Source organism: Mustela nigripes, chromosome 4, assembly GCF_022355385.1.
Source record: "Mustela nigripes isolate SB6536 chromosome 4, MUSNIG.SB6536, whole genome shotgun sequence".
Taxonomy (NCBI): domain Eukaryota; kingdom Metazoa; phylum Chordata; class Mammalia; order Carnivora; family Mustelidae; genus Mustela; species Mustela nigripes.
The window spans coordinates 3,146,560-3,166,694 of NC_081560.1; the positions used below are offsets into that span (position 1 = coordinate 3,146,560).

The following is a 20,135-nucleotide window of genomic DNA, read 5'->3' on the forward strand; positions in this document are numbered from 1 at the left end:
TTCTCGGCACTCAGGGCTGGGGAAGAAAGTGGGTGATTATCCCCCGCAGGGGTCCTGCGTTCTTTAGCACGATGCAGGACCTTCTAGAGCCCCCCTAGATGAGGGGAAGCGTACTTCCCTACACACGGTGTGCCAGGCTCCCAACGACGCCCACTGCCCGCACCCGCTCCCTGCGGAGTCCCCTCGCCTCACGAGAGGGCTGAGCCCAGGGACGTGTTTCTCACAAACAGAATGCCATCGGGAAGGCCTGGCGGACAACAGGACACAAGCGCTGGGCGTGCTGTCTCCCCGATGCCCCAGGCTCAGCCTGTTGGCTGCTCTGACGAGTCCGAACACCCCAGCCTGCGTGTGGGGAGCCGGCCTGAGCACCAAACGCACGAAGATGATCTTGAGCCAGCGATGGGGGGAGATGGGAGATTAAAAAAAATCAAAAGCCCCAAAACAAAAAAACGGTCTTTCTCTGAGGAGCTGACAATGCAAAAATGGGCAAATAAGGGGCGCCTGGGTGGCTCAGTGGGTGGAGCCTCTGCCTTCGGCTCGGGTCATGATCCCAGGGTCCCGGGATCGAGCCCCGCATCGGGCTCTCTGCTCAGCGGGGAGCCTGCTTCCCCCTCTCTCTCTGCCTGCCTCTCTGCCTCCTTGGGGTCTGTGTCTGTCAAATAAATACATAGAATCTTTAAAAAAATGGGCAAATGAAACCAGTCAATGTCAAACCAGTAGGAGGTGACGGCAACTTTGCCATTCGTCTGAAACAAGGAGAGGAAGACACACACAGTCGCTCTGAAAATTAACCTTCAACGATCCGCCCTTCAGCTCTTCTTGTCCTCCAGACACGGCCTCACCACCTGTCTCCAAACTTCTGGACCGTCCGTCCCTGTTCCCCATTCTCTCCCGGCCCCCTTCGCGTGCGGACTGCCCTACCCAGCCGGCCCCCTCGGGCTTGCTGGCGCTCGTTGGGTTGGCCCACCCTTCGGGGACGGAGGACAGAGGCGGAGGGACGACGCTCCCTCTTGCGGCCCCCAGGAGACTCCCAAAGTGCACAAGGCTCCACAGAAGGTCCGAGGGCATCCAGAGCACGCTGGTCACGACGGTGACCCATCCTGCGGCCGAGAGGACTTCAGCGTCTTGTGGATGGCACCTCTGGCCGCAAGGAAGAGAGGAGGAAGCCCTGCCTGGGGGCTGCGCCCAGAGCTGCCACAACCTCCCGATGGCCCAGTGAGGGCCTTTCCCTCCCCCTGGGAGCGTTTGCTTTCTGTTACACACAGGATAAGATGCTTTGTTGCCTTTCCTCCTGCCGCTCAGCCTCTCTTCTTGCTCGCTGGAAGATTCATCCTCGATAATCTTTACAACGTACCCAATTCCTGCAAGGCCCAGTCTCCAGCCTTCTTCACTGCCATACCCTCCCCGCCGCGGTCCCCGTGGGCGACGCCAGTCATGCCCATGGTTGTATTTTCCGCCTTTACGTTAATTACTTCGAGGATTTTCTCTATTTCAGACACTGCTTTGGGAACTCACACCCATCTTTCCGGTTACCGACTTGTAAATTGTAAACTCTTATGAAAATCCCAGAGTCCCTTGAAACTCAGTAGCAAAAGCAAAGCCGTGAACAGCTCCAGATTCTGCTTCCCTCCCTGCAGCCCCAAACCCGGCGGGGGACCCCGTCTTCCTTCTAGCCTCACCGGGTTCTCTGTACCTCTTCCCCACCACCACCTTCGGGCCGCGAGGACTCCGTGTCCAGCTGAGGATTGGACGCCTCCTGGAAGCCTTTCTGGGTCTACCTAACCGGGCCGAATCCTTTTGTCTGATGCTCAGGAGACTCGGCAGTTCCCTGTGGCCTGGTTTGCGCGCTTCCGTGACTATGGTCCAAGCTCTGTGTTGCAAATAACGTATCATTTCTGCACACATTAAGTGCCTGTTTTTGTTTTTGTTTTTGATAAAGAAGTAACTGGAGGCATCACCGTGGGCTAGAAGCTCGAATCTTTCTGAGGAAAGAACCCCACGTCCAAGCCCTGGCGAGGGACACTGTTGTCGGGGCCCCCGTGTCTGCCAGCTAAGTGTCCCCCATGTGCTATCACAATCGTCTCTACGGCAACATGGTTAGATACACACTGACCCCCGTTTAAGGCAAGAAGCCGGGCTCAAAAGAGACAGCAGTCTGCTCTGACACACACTTGAGCCTGGCGACATCCCACTGTCCACCGTGGGCAGGCAGCGGAGAGAAGCAGGCTCGGGAGGGTTACCGTTTTCCGAATGCAATGTGCGGCATTTGGAATTTGGGGGAGAAGCTGTAACCCAATATTCTATTTTTGCACATGTTTTATTGCACATGAAACATTTATTCTATCGTGAAACATTATTCTATCTAAGGAGAGATGCCTGGTAATTAGACAGTTGGTTCCTACAAAAAATATTTTTTTATGATCGTCTTTGCAATGAAGAGTTGAATGAGTTCCTAGAAAGAAGGTATCCTGGCTGTCTTTGAAACACACAGATAAGATCGTGATAAACACGGTCCCAAAGACGGAACTCCGGTTCCCTTACCATTAGATGGGAATCCCTTGTTGTAATACCCTCTTGGGGAACACTGTACACTGTACAGCCCTCCTGAGAATATGAAAAAGTTTCAAAACATCCTGAAGCAAAGAAACTTATTTAATTTTACTTAAACTTGAGTTCTTAACTGTATTTGAATATGAGACTTTTTTTTTTTTTTTTTTAGGACATCCGGGGATAATCACATTGACACTGAAAACGAAGTTGGAAGTCCTGCTTTGTTCTACTTCCTCCACTATTAGACACCTAGACTCTGCTCTTACAGCCTGGGACCTTTTCTAAAAGTATCTGCCTCTCGGTTTACCCAGCTGGAAAGTGATTCCTAAAACCCAGCTCCCAGTCTCGTTGGCGGAGACCCTACTAGACGGCTAACGCATCCCGCAGAGCGGAGCCCTGGCTTAATCGTGCGAGGGGAACTGCTCACTCCTTGGAAACCAGGGAGGGTGCTGCTTTGATTCAACTGTCAAGTACCCATTTTCACAGATTTTTTTTTTTTTTTAACGTAGTGCGCACATTTTCCACACTCGAATTATTTTTGTTGCTCACTAAATCCACTCTGAATGTCTTCTGTTTTTCCTCGGTTGAGGAAAGAAATGACGCAATCCTACTCTGAAGGCAAACAGACGCTGCATGGAGAGAGAGGGTTCTTCCAAGGTTCTTGTTTCCCATGTGTGTTCTGTACGGTGGAGGCTCACATTCAGCAAAGAATTCTTCACCGAAGCAGCCAGCACTTGGAAGGGGAGCCCAGGGCGCTCTTGCAGAAGGAGCATGGGGGAAAGACAAGAAGTGGCAAGGTCCACCACGCACAGAACCACAGAACGTGGATGAGCCCACACGCTTCCATGAAGCATGTGGAGAGGACGATCAGGGAGAACAAATAACTAAACATTGTTCCAAAGGCTTCTAGAAGCAGGAAGCTCCCATCGCAGGGGTGCTCCTATTGCTAAAAGATGGTCTGGAGTAAGAGGACCCGAAATCTGTCTTTCTATGCTTTTCTCCCTTGGGTGTTGTCTGTGTCTTCCCGAGAACCCCAGGACAAAGCCATTACCTCATCCCCATGAAAGTCCTTCAAGGATCTGCTGATTTTTTTTCTCTTATTCAAGGGTAGAAATTATATTTTTGGTAGTTTCCATGAAAGGACCAAAAGCACACAGTGATCCACATACAAATCCGTGTACTTGAAGCTTAAAGAGGCGAGGGCTAGGGCTGGGCGTAGGACATGCAGAATCACAAGGCTAAAAGTTGCCTTTTACCATATCGACTCCACTAACCATCCCCCATCCGACAGATAAAGATGACCAGTGATTCCACAGAATGTGGGTGAGAACAATGAAAACCTTTACATAATGGACATTAAAAAAAAATTAGAAAATGGGGGCCCCTGGGTGGCTCAGTGGGTTAAAGCCTCTGCTTTCAGCTCAGGTCATGATCTCAGGGTCCTGGGATCGAGCCCCACGTCGGGCTCTCTGCTCAGCGGGGAGCCTGCTTCCTCCTCTCTCTCTGTCTGCCTCTCTGCCTGCTTGTGATCTCTGTCTGTCAAATAAATAAATAAATATTTTTAAAAAATTAGAAAATGGAAAAGGTGGAGTTTTTTTCTTTTAAAGATCTACATTTCAATGGAAAAAAAAAAAAAAAAGAAAGTTCCCAATAAATAATCCAGTAGTCAAATAAGTCTTAAAAGAAAGTCTAAAATTTCTAGGATTGAACTCGCATCTCCATGTAAACCAGCCGGCCGGCTGGCCCCGTGGCACGTAACGCCACAAGCTTGCCCTCCTCTTGCCGGGACAAGAGCCTCTCAAACCCACCAGGATGCTGTTCGGGCTGATGCACGTCCCTGAGGGCTCACAGCAGCGTGACAAAACTCTGGACAGAATGGTCTCAGAAGAACTGGAAAGGCAGGAGAAGTCTATCTCTTACTCACTGGAGACTCAAATTCCAAAAATGCACATTTCTAAAGTTGCTAATCTCTTGTAAGATGAACATCTGCTTCACTTACACAAATAAATTTCACCTTCTAGCTCATCTAAAATTAAAGAGCCAAGATGAATTTTAAAATATGAGCCTGTTAGAAGACAAAAAGGAAAAAAAAAAAAAAGAGCTAGTTTTAAGCTGCCGCTAAAGCCCAGGGTGAGATTTTTATGGAAAACCCTGGTGCGGTTTTATGGGAGACTCACAGATGAAGTGCTAAAAACAGGGATTTATATAATGAAAGTGATATTTCAAGTCTTCTCTAGAATACTACAATGGCTAGGAGATAATTAACATTTTATTTTAGCTTAGGGAGAACCTGGCAGTTGCTTTTTTGTTCTCAGGATAAAATTTATGGTATGATTGAGAAAATGGGAAGAAAAATGACGGCACGAAAGGGTAAGATAAATCTTTATAAAAAGACAACGTCTCACCCTCTCCCTCAGGAAAATCCTGTGAAATGGCCCCTAAAAGGAGTGATTTTTTTTCTCCCCCAGCCAAAGGGATTTTTATACCTCTCTTCCTCTCCTAGGTGGCAGTGTGGCGTAAAAAGAGGACTCACCCACGGTTTTCAGGATTCCAAGATCACTCAGAAGGAAGGTTCAAGGGAACATACTTAATAAGGTCTCAGCAGAGAGAAACTTTTTTTTTTTTTTTTAACAGACAGAAGTGGTACTTACTGGCTCCACATTGTATGAAAACAGAGCGTACTCCTTATCTGGCGATATTTCATATCGGATGGCTCTTAATGATTCCTAAAAGAAAAAAAAAAACACAAAGGATTTTACAGCGTTACATAGACATAACGCAGCTCAGAATCTCGCAGCAAATCCGGGCTTGCTGGCGGCGTTTTCAAAACCTGCTAATAAAATCTGTTTGCAGGCGACTCGCTGAAGTGTATGCAAGATGGCAGTATCCTTTCTTTGAGAAATAATATTCAGGGAGTTGATACCTTTTCACATTCCCCCCCCCCCCCAAGTTGCAGCAATGCAATACTTTCGGTATCTATGGAAACAAACCAACAGAAGTAAAGCCGGAGCCCAGGAAGCCCTTCACCGCCAAGACTCCTACCCTCCCTGTATCTTTAAACACGGTTCCCACGTCCCTTTGTACGGTTAAAAGCTTACGAAGCAGACTGGTTCATTAAAGAGAATCACACTGTACACGTTCCTTTGCAGCTGGCTTTTAAGCCATCATGGACACCGACCCACAATTTGGTCAGTGTGCAGACGGCGAACTGGACCTCTTCCTTCAAATGTCTTCATGGCACCCCAGCATTTTTACATACATGACCTCATCACAAAGGCCGCTTCCCTTTAATCCCCTCCCCGCGTTGGCTGCCCTCCCCCTGCTGGGCAGACCCCCGTGCCCACTCGGAAGAGCCCTCTCCGTCAGCCTGGTGCGGGCCACCCTGCCGACAAGCCCACGACCAGGTGCAAACATACAGATGTAGCCACAGTGGAAAGTGACACGGCGTCACACGCATCGTCCCTGGGGTTTTCCTTGCAACAACGTTCAGCCCGGATTGCCGATCTTCAGAGCCTGCCTGCTACTCTGTGCCGTGCATACACCTTGATTTACGCCCTCAGTCCTTCCTAAAAGGTAGCCCCAGAAGGTTCTTGGTACTCATGGTAGTTGTGTTCTGCAAAGTGTCCACAGAGTCCGAGTTAGAGACTACGGAGGCACACTGCCCCTCGGGGAAATGCAGGGCTAGGTTTTGGCGAGGCTCTGGTCACAATCCCCTTGTCGACCGAGCAGCGCAGAAGCCTGCCTCACGCGTGTTTCTGTTTACACGGACTTTCTGAATATAAGCCTTTGATGCATGAACACGGAACTCACAGGGACAGCGTGCAACTCGGGCCTGGACACGGCTCATCTAACACGGTTTTCTCTGTAAGACCGCCTTCTTGCATTTCGGATCACTGCCCTGAGCTTTGGCACTCTCCCCAGGGGCCATTCCAAGCAGCATGGTCTCCAAGAAAAAGTACAAAAACATGGAAAACATGGCACTGTCCAGGCCACACCCACTAAAACACACTCGTTCACAGTGTGAACTCTGGAATGCCAATGTTTTTGCCACCATGCTCACGCCTGGAAATGTCTGCAAAAGCTCCAGGAGCGTGGGTCTGGATGTCACACACACATTTTAGCACACGGGCGAGCCTGCAAACACAGAAGTTTTGAGTGGTGAGCATGGGCTGTCCTGTGTGTCGCTGTAATAAAACCCTCCATCTTTCTTTACTGGTGGCTGTGAGTTTTGAACAGTTTTTTTTTTATGGGACAGATATCTAAGGGTGTGATTGGTGATTTACAAGTTGTTTTGAAAAATGCAAATAGATAAAACTGGTTTTCAGAAATGTGTTTGGAATTGACACTCACTGCTGATGAACGCATGCAGCCTTGCCCCTCCTCGGGCAGCAGGGAGCAGTGATCTGTATTCTTGGGTCTAAACCTCTGCTGCACCGACCGTGATGCCTCACGGAGAGCCGAGTTAATCCTTCCCCGCTACGGGCACTTTCCAGGCTCACTGGGTATGTTCTGGGCAGTATGGACTCTATCTTTAGAAAACTGAGCATCCCTAATTCCTTGAAGGGAGTTAACGCTCTGCGTTTCCTCCTGTCTTCTGCGCAGTTCCCTCCGACCGTGTTTTCATCCGCTCTCCACACAAACTCCTCTTCTCAGGGTTACCAGACGCCACCGGCTTCATGCCGTGATGACTTCTCAGTTCTCCTCCTGGCACACGGATCACCTTCTCCTCCTCAAAACCCCGTCCCCACGTGGCGTCCGGGATGCACCCTGACTTTCTCCTAGCTCCTCCTCAATGTTCCTCTTCGTGCACTACGGCTGGTTCCCTTCTTTTCTCTCACCTCTGAATGTTGGAGTAACCAACACTGATTACCAGGTTTCTTTGCTTTTTGACCAGAAATCACATCCCAGGTGGTTCCATCCAGCCTCGTGGCTGTGAAAAGCAGATACCTGCTGAAGATTTGAATGGCCACATGGCCAAGACCCCCTGAACCCGGCTGGACCTGACTTTGAGCTTCAGGCATGTATACCCCACTGCCCCCCGCCTCCCAGTCTCCACGGAATGTCAAGGGGGTGTCTCAATGTAGCGGATATGAAATAGCCTCTCACACCCCACCCCTCCCTCCGGCCCCGGGGACGGCCCTCCTCATCTCAGACATGCCCCCCCACCGCCCAACTCAGCCGCTCTGGCCAGGCCACCGGCTCTGCTTTCTCTTCTGTCTCTAGCCTGGCGGAAAGCATTGGGGGTCTTCCATCAAAGTCTATCCAGAGCAGCTCCCCACTCCGGCCCCCACCCTGGTCTAAGCATGGGTCCTTCTTCTTGGGCCACTGCAGTGAGCTTCCAGCTGCGTGTCAGGCTCTGACTTTGCCCCCCGCTGTCTATTCTAGTCCCAGGGGTCAGAGCCGTCTCTACCACAGAAATCATCACCCGCCCCCCACTCACAGCCCCTTCAGCTTCTAGCACACGTGGACTGAAAGTCAAAGTTCCCACTGAACAGTGGGGCTACTGCCTGGTCCCATCAGCTCTCCGTCCCCATCTCAAGGTGGTCCCTTGAACCCCTCCCCCCACCCACGCCACCGTCCACACGTTCCCAGAACAAGCCGGGCACAGGCTGGCCTCGTGGTCCTTGTCATGGTGTTGCTCCTGCCTAAAACACCCTGGATGGTCACCTGTCAGCTTTCTTCTCGAAAACCTCCTAAGTGAGGCCTTGCCTCTCTTGAGTGGCCGTGACGTCTAGAAACCCCAACAGTCTACCTCTAACGTAGACCCCTCTTCCCTGATTTTTCTAGGCTTCATCATTATTACAAGAATGTGCATTTAACTTATTTATCTTATCTAGTGCCCGTCCCCTTCACTAAAAGGTAAGCTCCTTGAAAGGAGGGCTTTTAAAAGAAATCTTCAGTTTCTCTCAGCAATGCTTTGTAGTTTCCAGGGTACAGATCTTGCCCATATTTTGTTAAGTGCACCCCAAAGCATTCGGTATTACTGATGTTTTGTATACATAAAAACATATCCACGTCTCAATATCCGATTGTTTATTGCTAACAGACAGAAATAGAGTTAATTTTGGTACCCTGAACCTTCTCTTCTGCAACCCTGCTTAATTTCATTAATTGCTCTAACAGTTTTTTGGTAGATTCTTTAGAATTTCCTATGTAATCAGATTTTCTGTGACCAAAGAGTTCTTTTTCTTCCTTTCCTAACTGGATGAGTGTTTGCTTCTTTTTATAGCCTAATTACACTCCGGAAAGCTGCTAACACAATGCCCAGTAGAAGTCAGGAGGGCGGGCACCTCGCCTTTCCCCCAATCTTAGGGAGAAGGCATTCACTCCCCACTATTTGGTGGACTAGCAGCAGGTGCTCAGCAGACATCTGTTATCAAATGAAGGCCTTCCTGTCTATTTCCAGTTTGCTCAGAATTTTAATAATGGATGTTGAGTTTTGTAATGAGTGTTGAATTAACTCAAATGCCTTTTCTGTATTTACTGAGATGATTACGTTGTTCTGCTTTTCCTAAATCCATCAAAATGGTACATTTCATTGATGCTCAAATGCTGAGGCAAACTTGCATTCCTTGGATAAACTCTATTTGGCCGCGATGAATTTGCCTTTTATACATTACTGGACGGGAACTGCTACTCTGTGGAGGATTTTTGTGCCTGTTTCATGAGGGAAATTTGTGGTTTTCTTTTCTGCTAATAACCTCGTCTGTGTATTTGGGGGGCAGTGCTAGCCTAATAAATGACTTAGGAAGTATTTCCTCCTCTTCTGTTTGTTTTGTAACTTAGCGTAGAACTGATGACATGTTTTTCTAAAACACTGAATTCACCAGTGAAGCCATCTGCACCTTGAGATTCCTATATATGGAGTTTTTTGTCTATTAATTCATTTTTTAAAAAAAGATTTTATTTATTTATTTGAGAGAGAACAAGTAGGCAGAGCAGCAGGCAGAGGGAGAAGGAGAAGCAGGCTCCCCACGGAGCAGAGAGCCCGATGCGAGGCTCCATCCCAGGACCCTGGACCATGACCTGAGCCCACTGGTTTTTCTTCCACGTACAATTGATTTCTTCTCCTTACTGCTTTTCTTCTGTGTAATTACATTTAATTTCTCGTTTTACTTCTAGTTTCTTCAGGTGAAAGCTTAAATCTAATACTATGAACACCTAAAGCCATAAATTGCCTTGTGAGTGCTTCCGACTTGCACACCATAAATTTTGATGTTATACATCCGAATTTTCCTTCATTTCAGAATATTATCTAATTTCCATCTGGCTTCTCCTTTGGCTGGTTTGTCACTTAAAAGCAGGTTGTTTAATTTTTAATCATCAGGCTACATTCCAGATATTTTCTGCCGTTGATTTCCAGTTTAATTATGTATTTGTTAGAGATGATCCTTTGTATAATTTTCAGCATTTGCAATGGGTGGACACTTGTCCAATGGCCCACACTTTCGTCAGTTTTGGCGAGTGTTCCATGTACCACACAACAAATGTGTCGTTTGCTTTGCTGAGGGGTGTGATGCGTGAACGTCAGGCCGGTCAGTTGGTAACAGAGTTTTCAAGGCTTCCGGTCTCTGTACTGGTCTTTCTTTCTAAATTTGATCAGGTTCTCAGAGAGGATCGTTGGAATCTCCAGCTCGAATTGTGGATTTGTCCATTTTGGGTTTTGGTTCAACAGATTATTGCTTTAAATCTTACTAGGCTATTGCTAGGGGCATACACCTTCAGGATTCTTGTTTCCAATTTCTTAAATTTTCTAATTTAAATTTAATCAGCCAACATCCCGTGCATCATTAGTTTCAGATGTAGCATCAATAATTCATCAGTTACATGCTCACCACATCACGTGCCCCGCCTTCAGGGTTCTTATGTCTTCTTAAGGACCCGACTCCTTTACCATTATAAAATATTTATTTTTATTTCTGGTAATAAGGACTATTCTGTAGTCTCCTTTGATATTAATATAACCATTCCAGCTTTCCTTTGGTTAGTGTTTTCAGAGAATTATCTTTTTACATCCATTTAATTTTAACGTATGTCTTCGAATTGAAAGTATATATCATAGAAGGCTTATAATTGGATCCTGCTTTTTAAAACTCACCTCTGAGTCCTCTAGGAGTACTAAGCAGAGCCTATGGACATGAGGATAGAGGAAACCTGCCCTTTTTACTGGAGTTAGCTCCCACCCCATATTGTATCCGATTCCTGTTCCTGTGTGTCCGGCTCAGGAAAATCCTAACACCCATTCCAAAGATTTTATGTGTAATGTTTGTGTCTTTTAGTCAACGTGTAGGATTGGAGAAAAGAATTAGACGGAAGCCTTATATTAACATATAAGTTAACATAAAAGCCTTCATAAGGTAACATTAAGCTGGACATTTTCACCACATAATTTAATGGACCCTTTTATAAAAAGACAGATGTATTTCTTCAGGACCGGTTAATTCATTTTCTCCAAGTTTCCGCTAAAAGCTTAGTTACATGTTGACCACCTGTACCGTTCCTGCTTTCCTCCTTCCATTATGCAGATCTGAGTTTCCAGCTGGTATCATCTTTTCTTACTCCAAGGTCTTCCTTCGGCTTCCCATCGTGGTCCTGTGTGGCCATGGGGAGCTCTCAGATTTGGTCTCCAGTTTCTTTCTTTTATCTTGAGTGTTGAAAGATACTTTTGCTACATGTAGAATTCTACATTGACACTTTTATTTTTTCCCCCAGGGCTTTAAGGCTGCCATTCCACTGTGCTCTGCCTTGCAGAACGTTTGGTAAGGAGTGTGTTGTCCTGCTCCTTACTTTTCTGTACAGAGTATGTCTCTTTCCGTGGCCGCCCCGAGAATGTCCTCCTTCTCACTAGTGTTCAGTGACCTGATGACTGCGTACTTTGGTGTGCTTTATTTATGTTTATTCTGCTTGAGATTTATTGAGTTCTGATATCAAATTTAAGAAGTTCAGTCATTATTTCTTTAAAACTTTCTTTTGTCTTCTCTTTTCTTTCTGGGCCTTCAATAACATCTCTGTTCGCCCATTTCGTATTGTCTACCAGATTACTAAGGTGCAGTCCAAGTTTTGTTTAAAGACTTCTTCTCCTATCAGTTCCTCACTTTGGAGACTTTTCTCTTTTTTACAATATTTTATTTACTTATTTGAGAGAGAAAGAGAGAGCACAAGTGAGCTGAGGGCAGAGGGGGGAAGCAGACTCTCCACTGAGCGGGGAGCCCGATGCGGGGCTCGATCCTACGACCCTGAGATCATGACCTGAGCCGAAGGCAGAGGCTTCACGACTGATCCACCCAGACCCCCTTTTTGGAGACCTTCTGTTGCTCTCAGTTAAAGTTCAGGGTTTCTCCTTTCGCTTCCCTATAGTGCCCAGGTCTGTTGTTAATCTAGAGATTTTTAAAAAAATTTTGATGCTTCATTTTTAATCATTAGAAATTTTATTAGGGTGTTCTATAATCTTTAATTTTTATTCCCATCATGCTCTTGGTTTTCTTTATATCCTTGAGCGTCTGGAACACAGTGATCATGGCAGTTTTAATATGCTCTTCTGCTAATTCTATTATCTGTTATTTGTGGGTTTCTATCGACTAATTTTTTTCTCCTTATTGTAGGTCACATTTCCCTGCTTCTTTGTTTATACAGTAATTTAAAAAATGAACAAGAGGGGCGCCTGGGTGGCTCAGTGGGTTAAAGCCTCTGCCTTTAGCTCAGGTCATGATCTCAGGGTCCTGGGATCGAGTCCCGCATCGGGCTCTCTGCTCAGCAGGGAGCCTGCTTCTCCCTCCACCTCTGCCTGCCTCTCTGCCTGCTTGTGATCTGTCTGTGAAATAAAGAAATAAAATCTTTAAAAAAAAATGAACAAGAGATATTTTGACTTTTCTCTTGTTGAGTCTTGGATTATTTGTGTTTCTTCAAAGAACGCTTGGCTTTTTATGACAGGCAGTTAATCCTGTGGGGATTAAATTCATTCTTTCAGAGTTCATTTTTAAGATGTCTTAAACGTCGTTCTAGAATAGCTATCATTTTAGGGCTAGCTGTCCCTTCCCTCTAAGGGTCTGCTCTACCTGGGACTTCATACCCCAGGCTTGGAAAGACTGAACTGATTGCTGGCAGGGCGTGAGCTCTGCCTATCGTCTGACAGGATCCGATAGTTGTTCTTCACTTGAAACTGGATCTCACCCTGACTCGTGGTGTTTCACTCTCTGCGTACAAGGATCAGCCCAAGTCTCTCTGGGGGCCCCGTGCAGGTGTTCGGAGCACTCTCTAGTTCGCGTCCCCGTCTCGGGGACTCTGTCCTATAAACTGTAGCCATTTTCTGCACCCCCAAACCCTGGCCTGTCTGCTTGACTCAGCAGGAAAGAAGGCTTGAGTCTCCCCTCCCTGGGAGGTCCAGCAAACACGCGCAGGCCGAAGCTCAGGTGACGGCTGGGCTCACGTCATTTGTTTTCCTTCTCTCAGGGATCAGAGCTGTGAGCGGCCAACGGTCCCAAGTATGAAAATTGTCGTTTCCCTCTCATACAGTCCTGCTTGATAGTTGTTCGTTTGAGGAGGAGAACTCGGGTGGTCTGACATTCTCACGGCCGGACCAGCTGTCGAGCAGGATGGTTGGTTTTGTCATCTCTGCCTTCCCAGTGCCTGAGGGGGACGGGCACGTACCGGATGCTCCGCACATGTTCACTGAATACGTGAGTGGATGTCTCCACGCGTAACCCTGTGTGTCGTAAGAGTGGCCACGAGGTCACGGATACAAAGGAACCCCAACAGGAACCGGCCAAGAGCAGGGCCTTCTGCACTTGGAAATCGGTGCGGCTCACGTCCCTTGACGAAGGGTCGGCTGCTAGTGACACAGGCTGCAGCAGTGACGAATCTGCTGTGCTCTCTCGAGAAGTCCACCACGGTCATTCCCAGGAGTGGCTTCATGCGCTTGCGACCGCCCCAGGTCCCAGGGTTACCGACGACCGTGGATGGCAGGCGTGGGTGCACCCTTTCACGGGTGCGAATAATGGATGCAGAGCCACCTCGCCGCTCCTGAACATTCGCTCCCAGCCTGTCTGAGTCAGGACGAATCCCCAAGCCAAGCAAGCCGTGGCTTCTGGTGTGCCTGAGGTCAAGTCCTGCAATATTTCTGTCCGCGTCCTACCAGACTGTCTCTCCTTCCCCGGTCAGTTTGGAAGCAGTCTTTGTGGTCTGTGGACACCAGCCTTTCCTTTGTTCCTGGGACTGAAATACTGTTGCTATTTGCCTATTGATTTTTCCTTTTAATTTTGTAAATTGAAGACATTTCTGTGGGAGTTAAATAGGGCTCTTTTTTTTTTTTTTTTTACAGCCTCTGGAATGCATATTTTGCAAAATATCTCTCCTTTGTGCTAAACGAAGCAATGAGTCTTCTTTCTGACATTAAACTTTTACTCCAAGTGGAACTTAATTTTGTATATTTGTGAAATTCAACATTACCTCCTTATAGATACCATTAGGATGCTGGTGCTGTTTTCTTTTCTTTTCTTTTCTTTTTTTTAAGATTTTATTTATTTACTAGAGAGAGATCATGAGAGGGAGAGGGTCAGAGGGAGAAGCAGTCTCCTGGCTAGCAGAGAATCCCATGTGCGGCTGGATCCCAGGATCCTGGGAACACGACCTGACGGAAGGAAGACACTTAACCGACTGAGCCACCCAGGCGTCCTGGCACTGTTTCCTAATTATGCCATCGATTCCCCTGGTGTATCAAATACGCACTGACACGAGAATGTCTGTCTGAATTCTGTAGTCTCGCACCTCTCACCATGCTCTCCACAGACAGATGTGGAGGGTTTTAAGCTTTTGCCGCATACTCAGAAAGCCTGTGACGCACACACTGCTTACACCACTTACAATGTGAAATTCAGTAAATTTCTTACCTTCTCTGTTCCTCTATAAAATGGAGAAAATATCTGGCCCCGTGGTGAGTGTGAAAATTCAATAAAGTCATTCCAATGCCTGGTGCGTCACAAGTACTGGAACGTATTAGCTGTTACTTTACTGAGCTGAGACCAATTCTCCCTTGTGAGTTTTGATATCAGACAAGCAAGTCGTTCCCATACATTTAACGGTTTTTACGGGTCCATTCAGGTATTTATCCTCGTGCATGGCAATTAAGACGTTTCACCCGGTGTTTGACATTAGGCTTCTTCCATCGTTCTAATCAAGATTGGACTCAAGTCTGGTATCAATTTTAAGAGCTTTTAACATATGTAACATTGTCTTCTTATCTCAGATTACGTTACACCCTTACATTTTTTCAAATATTCAAAAAGATCTTAGAGTTTGCTTTAAGTCTTACGTGGTTCTTAGATTTAAAGTAGGACCCTAAAAAAAAAAAAGTAGAAAAATAAAGTTTTGTTCATGAGTGAAAGGACTATTCTGGCTTCTAGGTACTGATGTTTGTGAAGACAGAGCTAGTGATCTATTTACCTATTTCTTGTATCCAGCCATATGGAAATCTTTTCTTATTAATTACAGCTTACTAGAATCAAGATCTTTTAGGTTTTCGAAATACAATCCTGTTACCCGGAAAAGAGAGTCCATTTTCTTCCATTTTCTAGCTCCTCTCCCCACCTCCAAGTTTGCTTGTCTACTGCAACTTCCTGACGTCCTCAAGAACACGTTAAATGCCAACGGTGCTGGTGAGAATTCTGGCCCGACCATAACTGAAATGGTTTCACTGTTCGCCGCTGAGAATGGGTTTCGTTTCCAGTTGGCCCCTGATGGATTTTTTTTTTTTTTATCATATTGGAGCAGGTTTTCATTCTCATCTCACCCAGAAATTTTATTAGGCGTTGCTGATAAACTTTAACCAGATACGCTTTCAAGGTCCTGCGATCTCATCACAAGATTTTTCTGTTATTTGGTGGTTGTAATGGGTTTTGTTGATTGATTCTGGATATTTAAACGCTGTTGTGACGGGTCCATGACTCGGAGCAGATGCTGATTCTGATCCATGAGTGAGCCCGACCCGCTAATACTGCGTCTACGGTGTTGGTGTCTACACTCGCCGGTGAGGCTGCTGAGTAGTTTACCTTTTGCATTATTTAGGACTATTTAGTCAAACCCCAAACACAGCTGTTAATAGCATCATCCCGACTTTTAAAAATATCGGTCTACATTTAGGGCAGCCCCCCGTGTGTATAAAATCGTCGGCATGTTTCTGGTGAGACACGTAGCTAGAGGGCTGACGTCTCGTTTCCGTGTAGTAGAGAAACACGGACGTGATCATAAATGCAGGAAAGGAACGGGGGCCACTACTGAGAGAAGGAGCTGGAGAATGACAGAGCGCCCCGAACGGCCACGTAACGGGCAGGAAATGAAGAGCGGGAAGCATCAATCTATCAGCCCTGGAGTCTCGGCTGCCAGCTATGTGACTCAGAAAAAGATATTTTAGCCTCTCCAAACCCGTGTTTCCCTCTGTAAAGTAAGGAGAATACAAAGTAACAGCTGCTCAGGGAGTTCAGTGAAATAAGAAGACGAGTGGAGGTTTGCACCGTTAGCGCCCTGCGTGCACCTGCCGCGCACCGTTAGCGCCCTGCGTGCACCTGCCGCACCAGCTCCAGGGCCCCTCACACCTCCCGACTGGGGGCGAGTGAGACCCGCGCCCCAGACAGCACAGCCCCGTAGCGGTGACCTCAGCTGCCCGCACACAAATGCAGCCCAGACTCCGCAACTGTGCTTGTGCCGCAGGACTTGAGAGCCATCCCTCCTGTCTTCCCAGTCACGCCATCACCAGGACTTCCTTCCGCTCTCCTGGGGCCGCGGCGGTCCGGGGGGGCTCCCTGCCTGCCATCCTTCCTTCCTCCCAATGCCCCTCACGTGGGCCGAGCTTTATGTTCCCAGAGCACACAGGCCTGTCCCCAGAAGTCCCAGCCCTTTCTGTTTGCAGCAGAGTAAAGACTGGAGCACGGAGTCAGGGGCTCGATGGCCTGTTTCCTGTCTTCTTCGGGGTCCCCGTGCCACGCCTGTCCTTCCAACCGCTCCCAGACCACCTGTGCCGGGGTGGCAACTTAGCCCCCCGACTCAGCACTCAGCCTGCTCACCGCTGAGCGACAATGTGACCTCCCACACGTCTTCTAGTCGTGCCTGCCTTCCAGGGGCTGCGGGACGTCCCTCTCCGAGCTGTGTCTGCTCCCACCCGCCACCCCGCTCCCCGCTCCCCACCTGGGACTCCCGTCCGAGGAGCCTCCGCTGAACAGATGTCAGGCAAATGTGTGTTTCTTTAGATCTGGGTGGAGAATTCCCCAAGAGTCAACCTGTTTCCCTAATCCTTGGCCCGCCCAGCCGCCCGCCCTGTCTAGCCCAGGACCTTGCTCAGAGAACAAGATTACCTGCTTAATGTCAGACGACAGAGTAGAGACAGTGACAGAAGCACTACATCAGGCCACCCTTAACCTGCATAGGACAGCAGGTGTGGGGCCAGAAAAATGAAGCTGCTACTTTGTTTTTCGGGTCTTTTAAAGGCACAGGTGTAAGATTTTCTCCTCACATAATAAATGGATTGACGTAAGAACAGAGTAGCCTATGAAATAAAACTTAAAATGAAAATGAAAACTTGTGATGAAAAATATTTTTGTCTCCTGCTCTTTTAATAAGAGAAATAGAAAAAACAAGGGGAGGGAAAAGAAAGAAAGAGCAAGAGAGAAAAAGAAAAAAAAATGCAGAAGGACAGAGGATGGACAGAACCGAGAAGACACAGAAAAGATACTCAACAGAGTGTGCGTCACGGCTCAGGACGGCGTTCCTGCAAAAGACGGAGACTTCGGATGCCATCCCTTTGCTCCGGGACTCGGGGGGTTTGCACCTGAGAGGCCAGTCTGGCTAGAAGTCAGTGAGGGTAGCGTCTGGGGGTATGGCCATTGCTAGCCCGTTGCACCAGCCGGTGTCTGCTAAATGCGAGACCAGGAAGCCGGCTGCGGCCAGATAATCCCGTTTTACAAGAAAAGCCAGAAACCTGGATTTTCACTTTGTCGAAAGCACTCCGTGGGTCAAATAAAATAGTTCGGTGGGCTTTCAGGGCGTCAAGTTCGGCCTCCTCAACTATACGCAATAACAAGGCTGTTTCCCTTTCCTGGTTTGGACGTGCGTGGGAAGAGCCGCCAGCCTTGGGTTGGCAATGCCTGCTGGCCATGGTCTGGTCTGCTGGGGGGCGGGTGTCACCCAGAGCAGGAGGGTGACATGTGAAGCGGGGGAGTGGGTCCACCAGCCAGCGACTGGGGCCCCCTCCCCACCACGGGAGCCCGCTGGCAGGAGCACTGTGTCCTGAGCCGCCTGCAGGGCTGTACGAGGGTGAGGGGGACAGAAGCCAGGCAGGTGGGCTTCTGCCTTCTCCAGACATGAGACCACAGGCACACGAAGCCCTTGATGGCAATTAGATGAAACAGAATGAAGTGAAAACTAATAATTGTGAAAGTCAAGCCCACTGGATGAAGGAAAAAAAGGGGGAAAAAAAAAACCCCCAAACAAAAAAACAAGTGGTCTCCAGTTCTGATCTCTAACAAATTCTGGAGTTCCTCCTGAGCACCACGAACCCATTATTCCTCTAGATTCTGCTGTGGGTCTAATAATACTTATAATTACGTCCCCCTCTGCGAGGAGTCAGAATTCATTAATTTTTAGAGACAGATAAAAATTCAAATTCTACAGGCTTGTGATTATATACAATCAAAGGGGAGCATAAATTAAGGGAACAAAAGGACTTTTTATTTAAATGTTAATTTAGTCATTTAAATAAGTAATTAAAACAAGTAGATTCGTAATTAAGCAAGTAAAGACGTAAAAAGTCAGAAAGCCTGACATACAGCAGAGCAACAGGACGCTTCTCAGCAGCACGTGTTTCCCCTTCCAAGTACCTCCAGACCTGTTTGCGGTTCCTCCGTATTCATTGCTGGAGGAAGACTAATCTCTTTGGAACGTGATGCTGAATTCTTAAAAATCTGATTAAAATTATTGAATAAATGGCCTTGAAACAGCAACTATGGAAATCATCGCCAAGAAAAATCACATACTAAGTTTTCCCCACCCAAGCAGCGGAGCCGTTTGCGCGCTGCAGTGAGTGCTGCTCAGCCTTCTCAGTCGCAGCGATGAGGCTGACGGTCGCTGGCTGACGTGTAAGTCTGACATCGTATTCTTCTGTGTTTGCGTACACACAGCAGACATATTTCCATAGTACGATCATCTTCGTAACTATTCTTTTCCTGGCTACATATTTCATCTACTTGTATTTAAATTGCTTCTCCAGCTTCAAATATTTTCACTCGTCAGATTCTTTACTTATGAAAAATTCCCTGGGATGAGCAGAAAAACTTAAATATTTCTACTCATCTTGAATGCATTGTCAAGTTGCCTTCCAGACACAACGAATGGTTGGACAGGTGGAGAGACAGATGGATGGGTGGACAGATACATAGTAGATAGATAGACAGATGGACAGGTAGATGGATAGGTAGACAAATGGATGGACAGACAGATGGATAGATTAATGGATGGATGGATGGATATGTAGCTAGACAGATGGAGGGTGGACAGATGGACAGATAGATAGACGGATGGATGGACAGAAGGATAGATAGGCAGATGGACAGACAGAAGGATGGACAGATAGATGGATAAATGGATGGATGGGTGGACAGACGCACGGACAGACAGATGGATGGATGGACAGATAGATGGAGAGCAAAGGAAGAGAAAGAAGGAAAAAAGAAGTCAGTATTCTCCTCGGTAGAGAAGAGTCCTAAGATTCCTCAGGAACCAGGCATAATCATCGCGTTTCATTTCTCAGGGGAAAATGGAATATACATCATAACAAAGACCTTTATATAATTTGTTGATTTATTGACAAAAGAATCTTCTAGAAGCATAAAAACAAAATACATCATTTGGTATTTAAAGTACGTTTAAAAATAGGAGTAAAGTGTAATGCTGTGGAATTCCTGGGATATCAAACTTGTAATTCAAGGGAAAGTTCAGGTTTGATTTCCTGTTTTGAAAATCTGAGAGTGTCCCTTGCTATCATTCCTACCACCAGTGGCAGCTTCGAGGACCCTGCCTGGGAAGCAGCCTCGCCCGAACACCTACAGAGAAGGAGCTAAAAAAATCAGGGGGTGCAGGTTCCACCCCTGGTGCTGCTGACACTCCCCCCGCCTGAGTCCTGAGCCGCGAGCCCCGAGCCCCGGCTCTCCGGTCCGGCCTAACGCTCTGGAACCACATGCGACTCATGCCGACATTCGGGCCTGTGACACGTAACCTGTCACTCCGTCCTTACAATGCTCTATGGAGGTGCACGGAGCTTAGTCAACTGGCCTGAGGTCCTGTCGCTACTGAACAAAGCACAGTCCCAGGAGGGGGCACGGGGCGGGGGTGGTCCCGTGGAACAGCCGCGTGCGGAGCAGCACTCCACAATCACCAAGTCTCTCAAAAGCTTTTCTGCTGGATGGGCACAGCGGCTGCCTTCACCGGCACCCCCTTCCACGGACCCATCCCGGGAAAGAGCCAGTCACGGGAAGCCAAGGACCAGGAGGAAGCGGCCGGCCCCTGGGCCTGGACCCGCTAAGGTGACCTCGTGTGTGAGGGTC

At 47.6% G+C, this 20,135-nt stretch overlaps 1 protein-coding gene across 4 annotated transcripts in view; it reads right to left on the minus strand.

Annotated features, from left to right (window-relative positions):
- DPP6 (dipeptidyl peptidase like 6) overlaps positions 1-20,135 on the minus strand; it is an 857,378-nt gene that overhangs the window by 229,887 nt on the left and 607,356 nt on the right. For all 4 annotated transcript variants that reach the window (XM_059396038.1, XM_059396041.1, XM_059396039.1 and 1 more), the window contains exon 5: positions 5,202-5,276. In XM_059396038.1, coding sequence (XP_059252021.1) covers positions 5,202-5,276 — 75 coding nt within the window. The remainder of the gene's footprint in view (positions 1-5,201; positions 5,277-20,135) is intronic.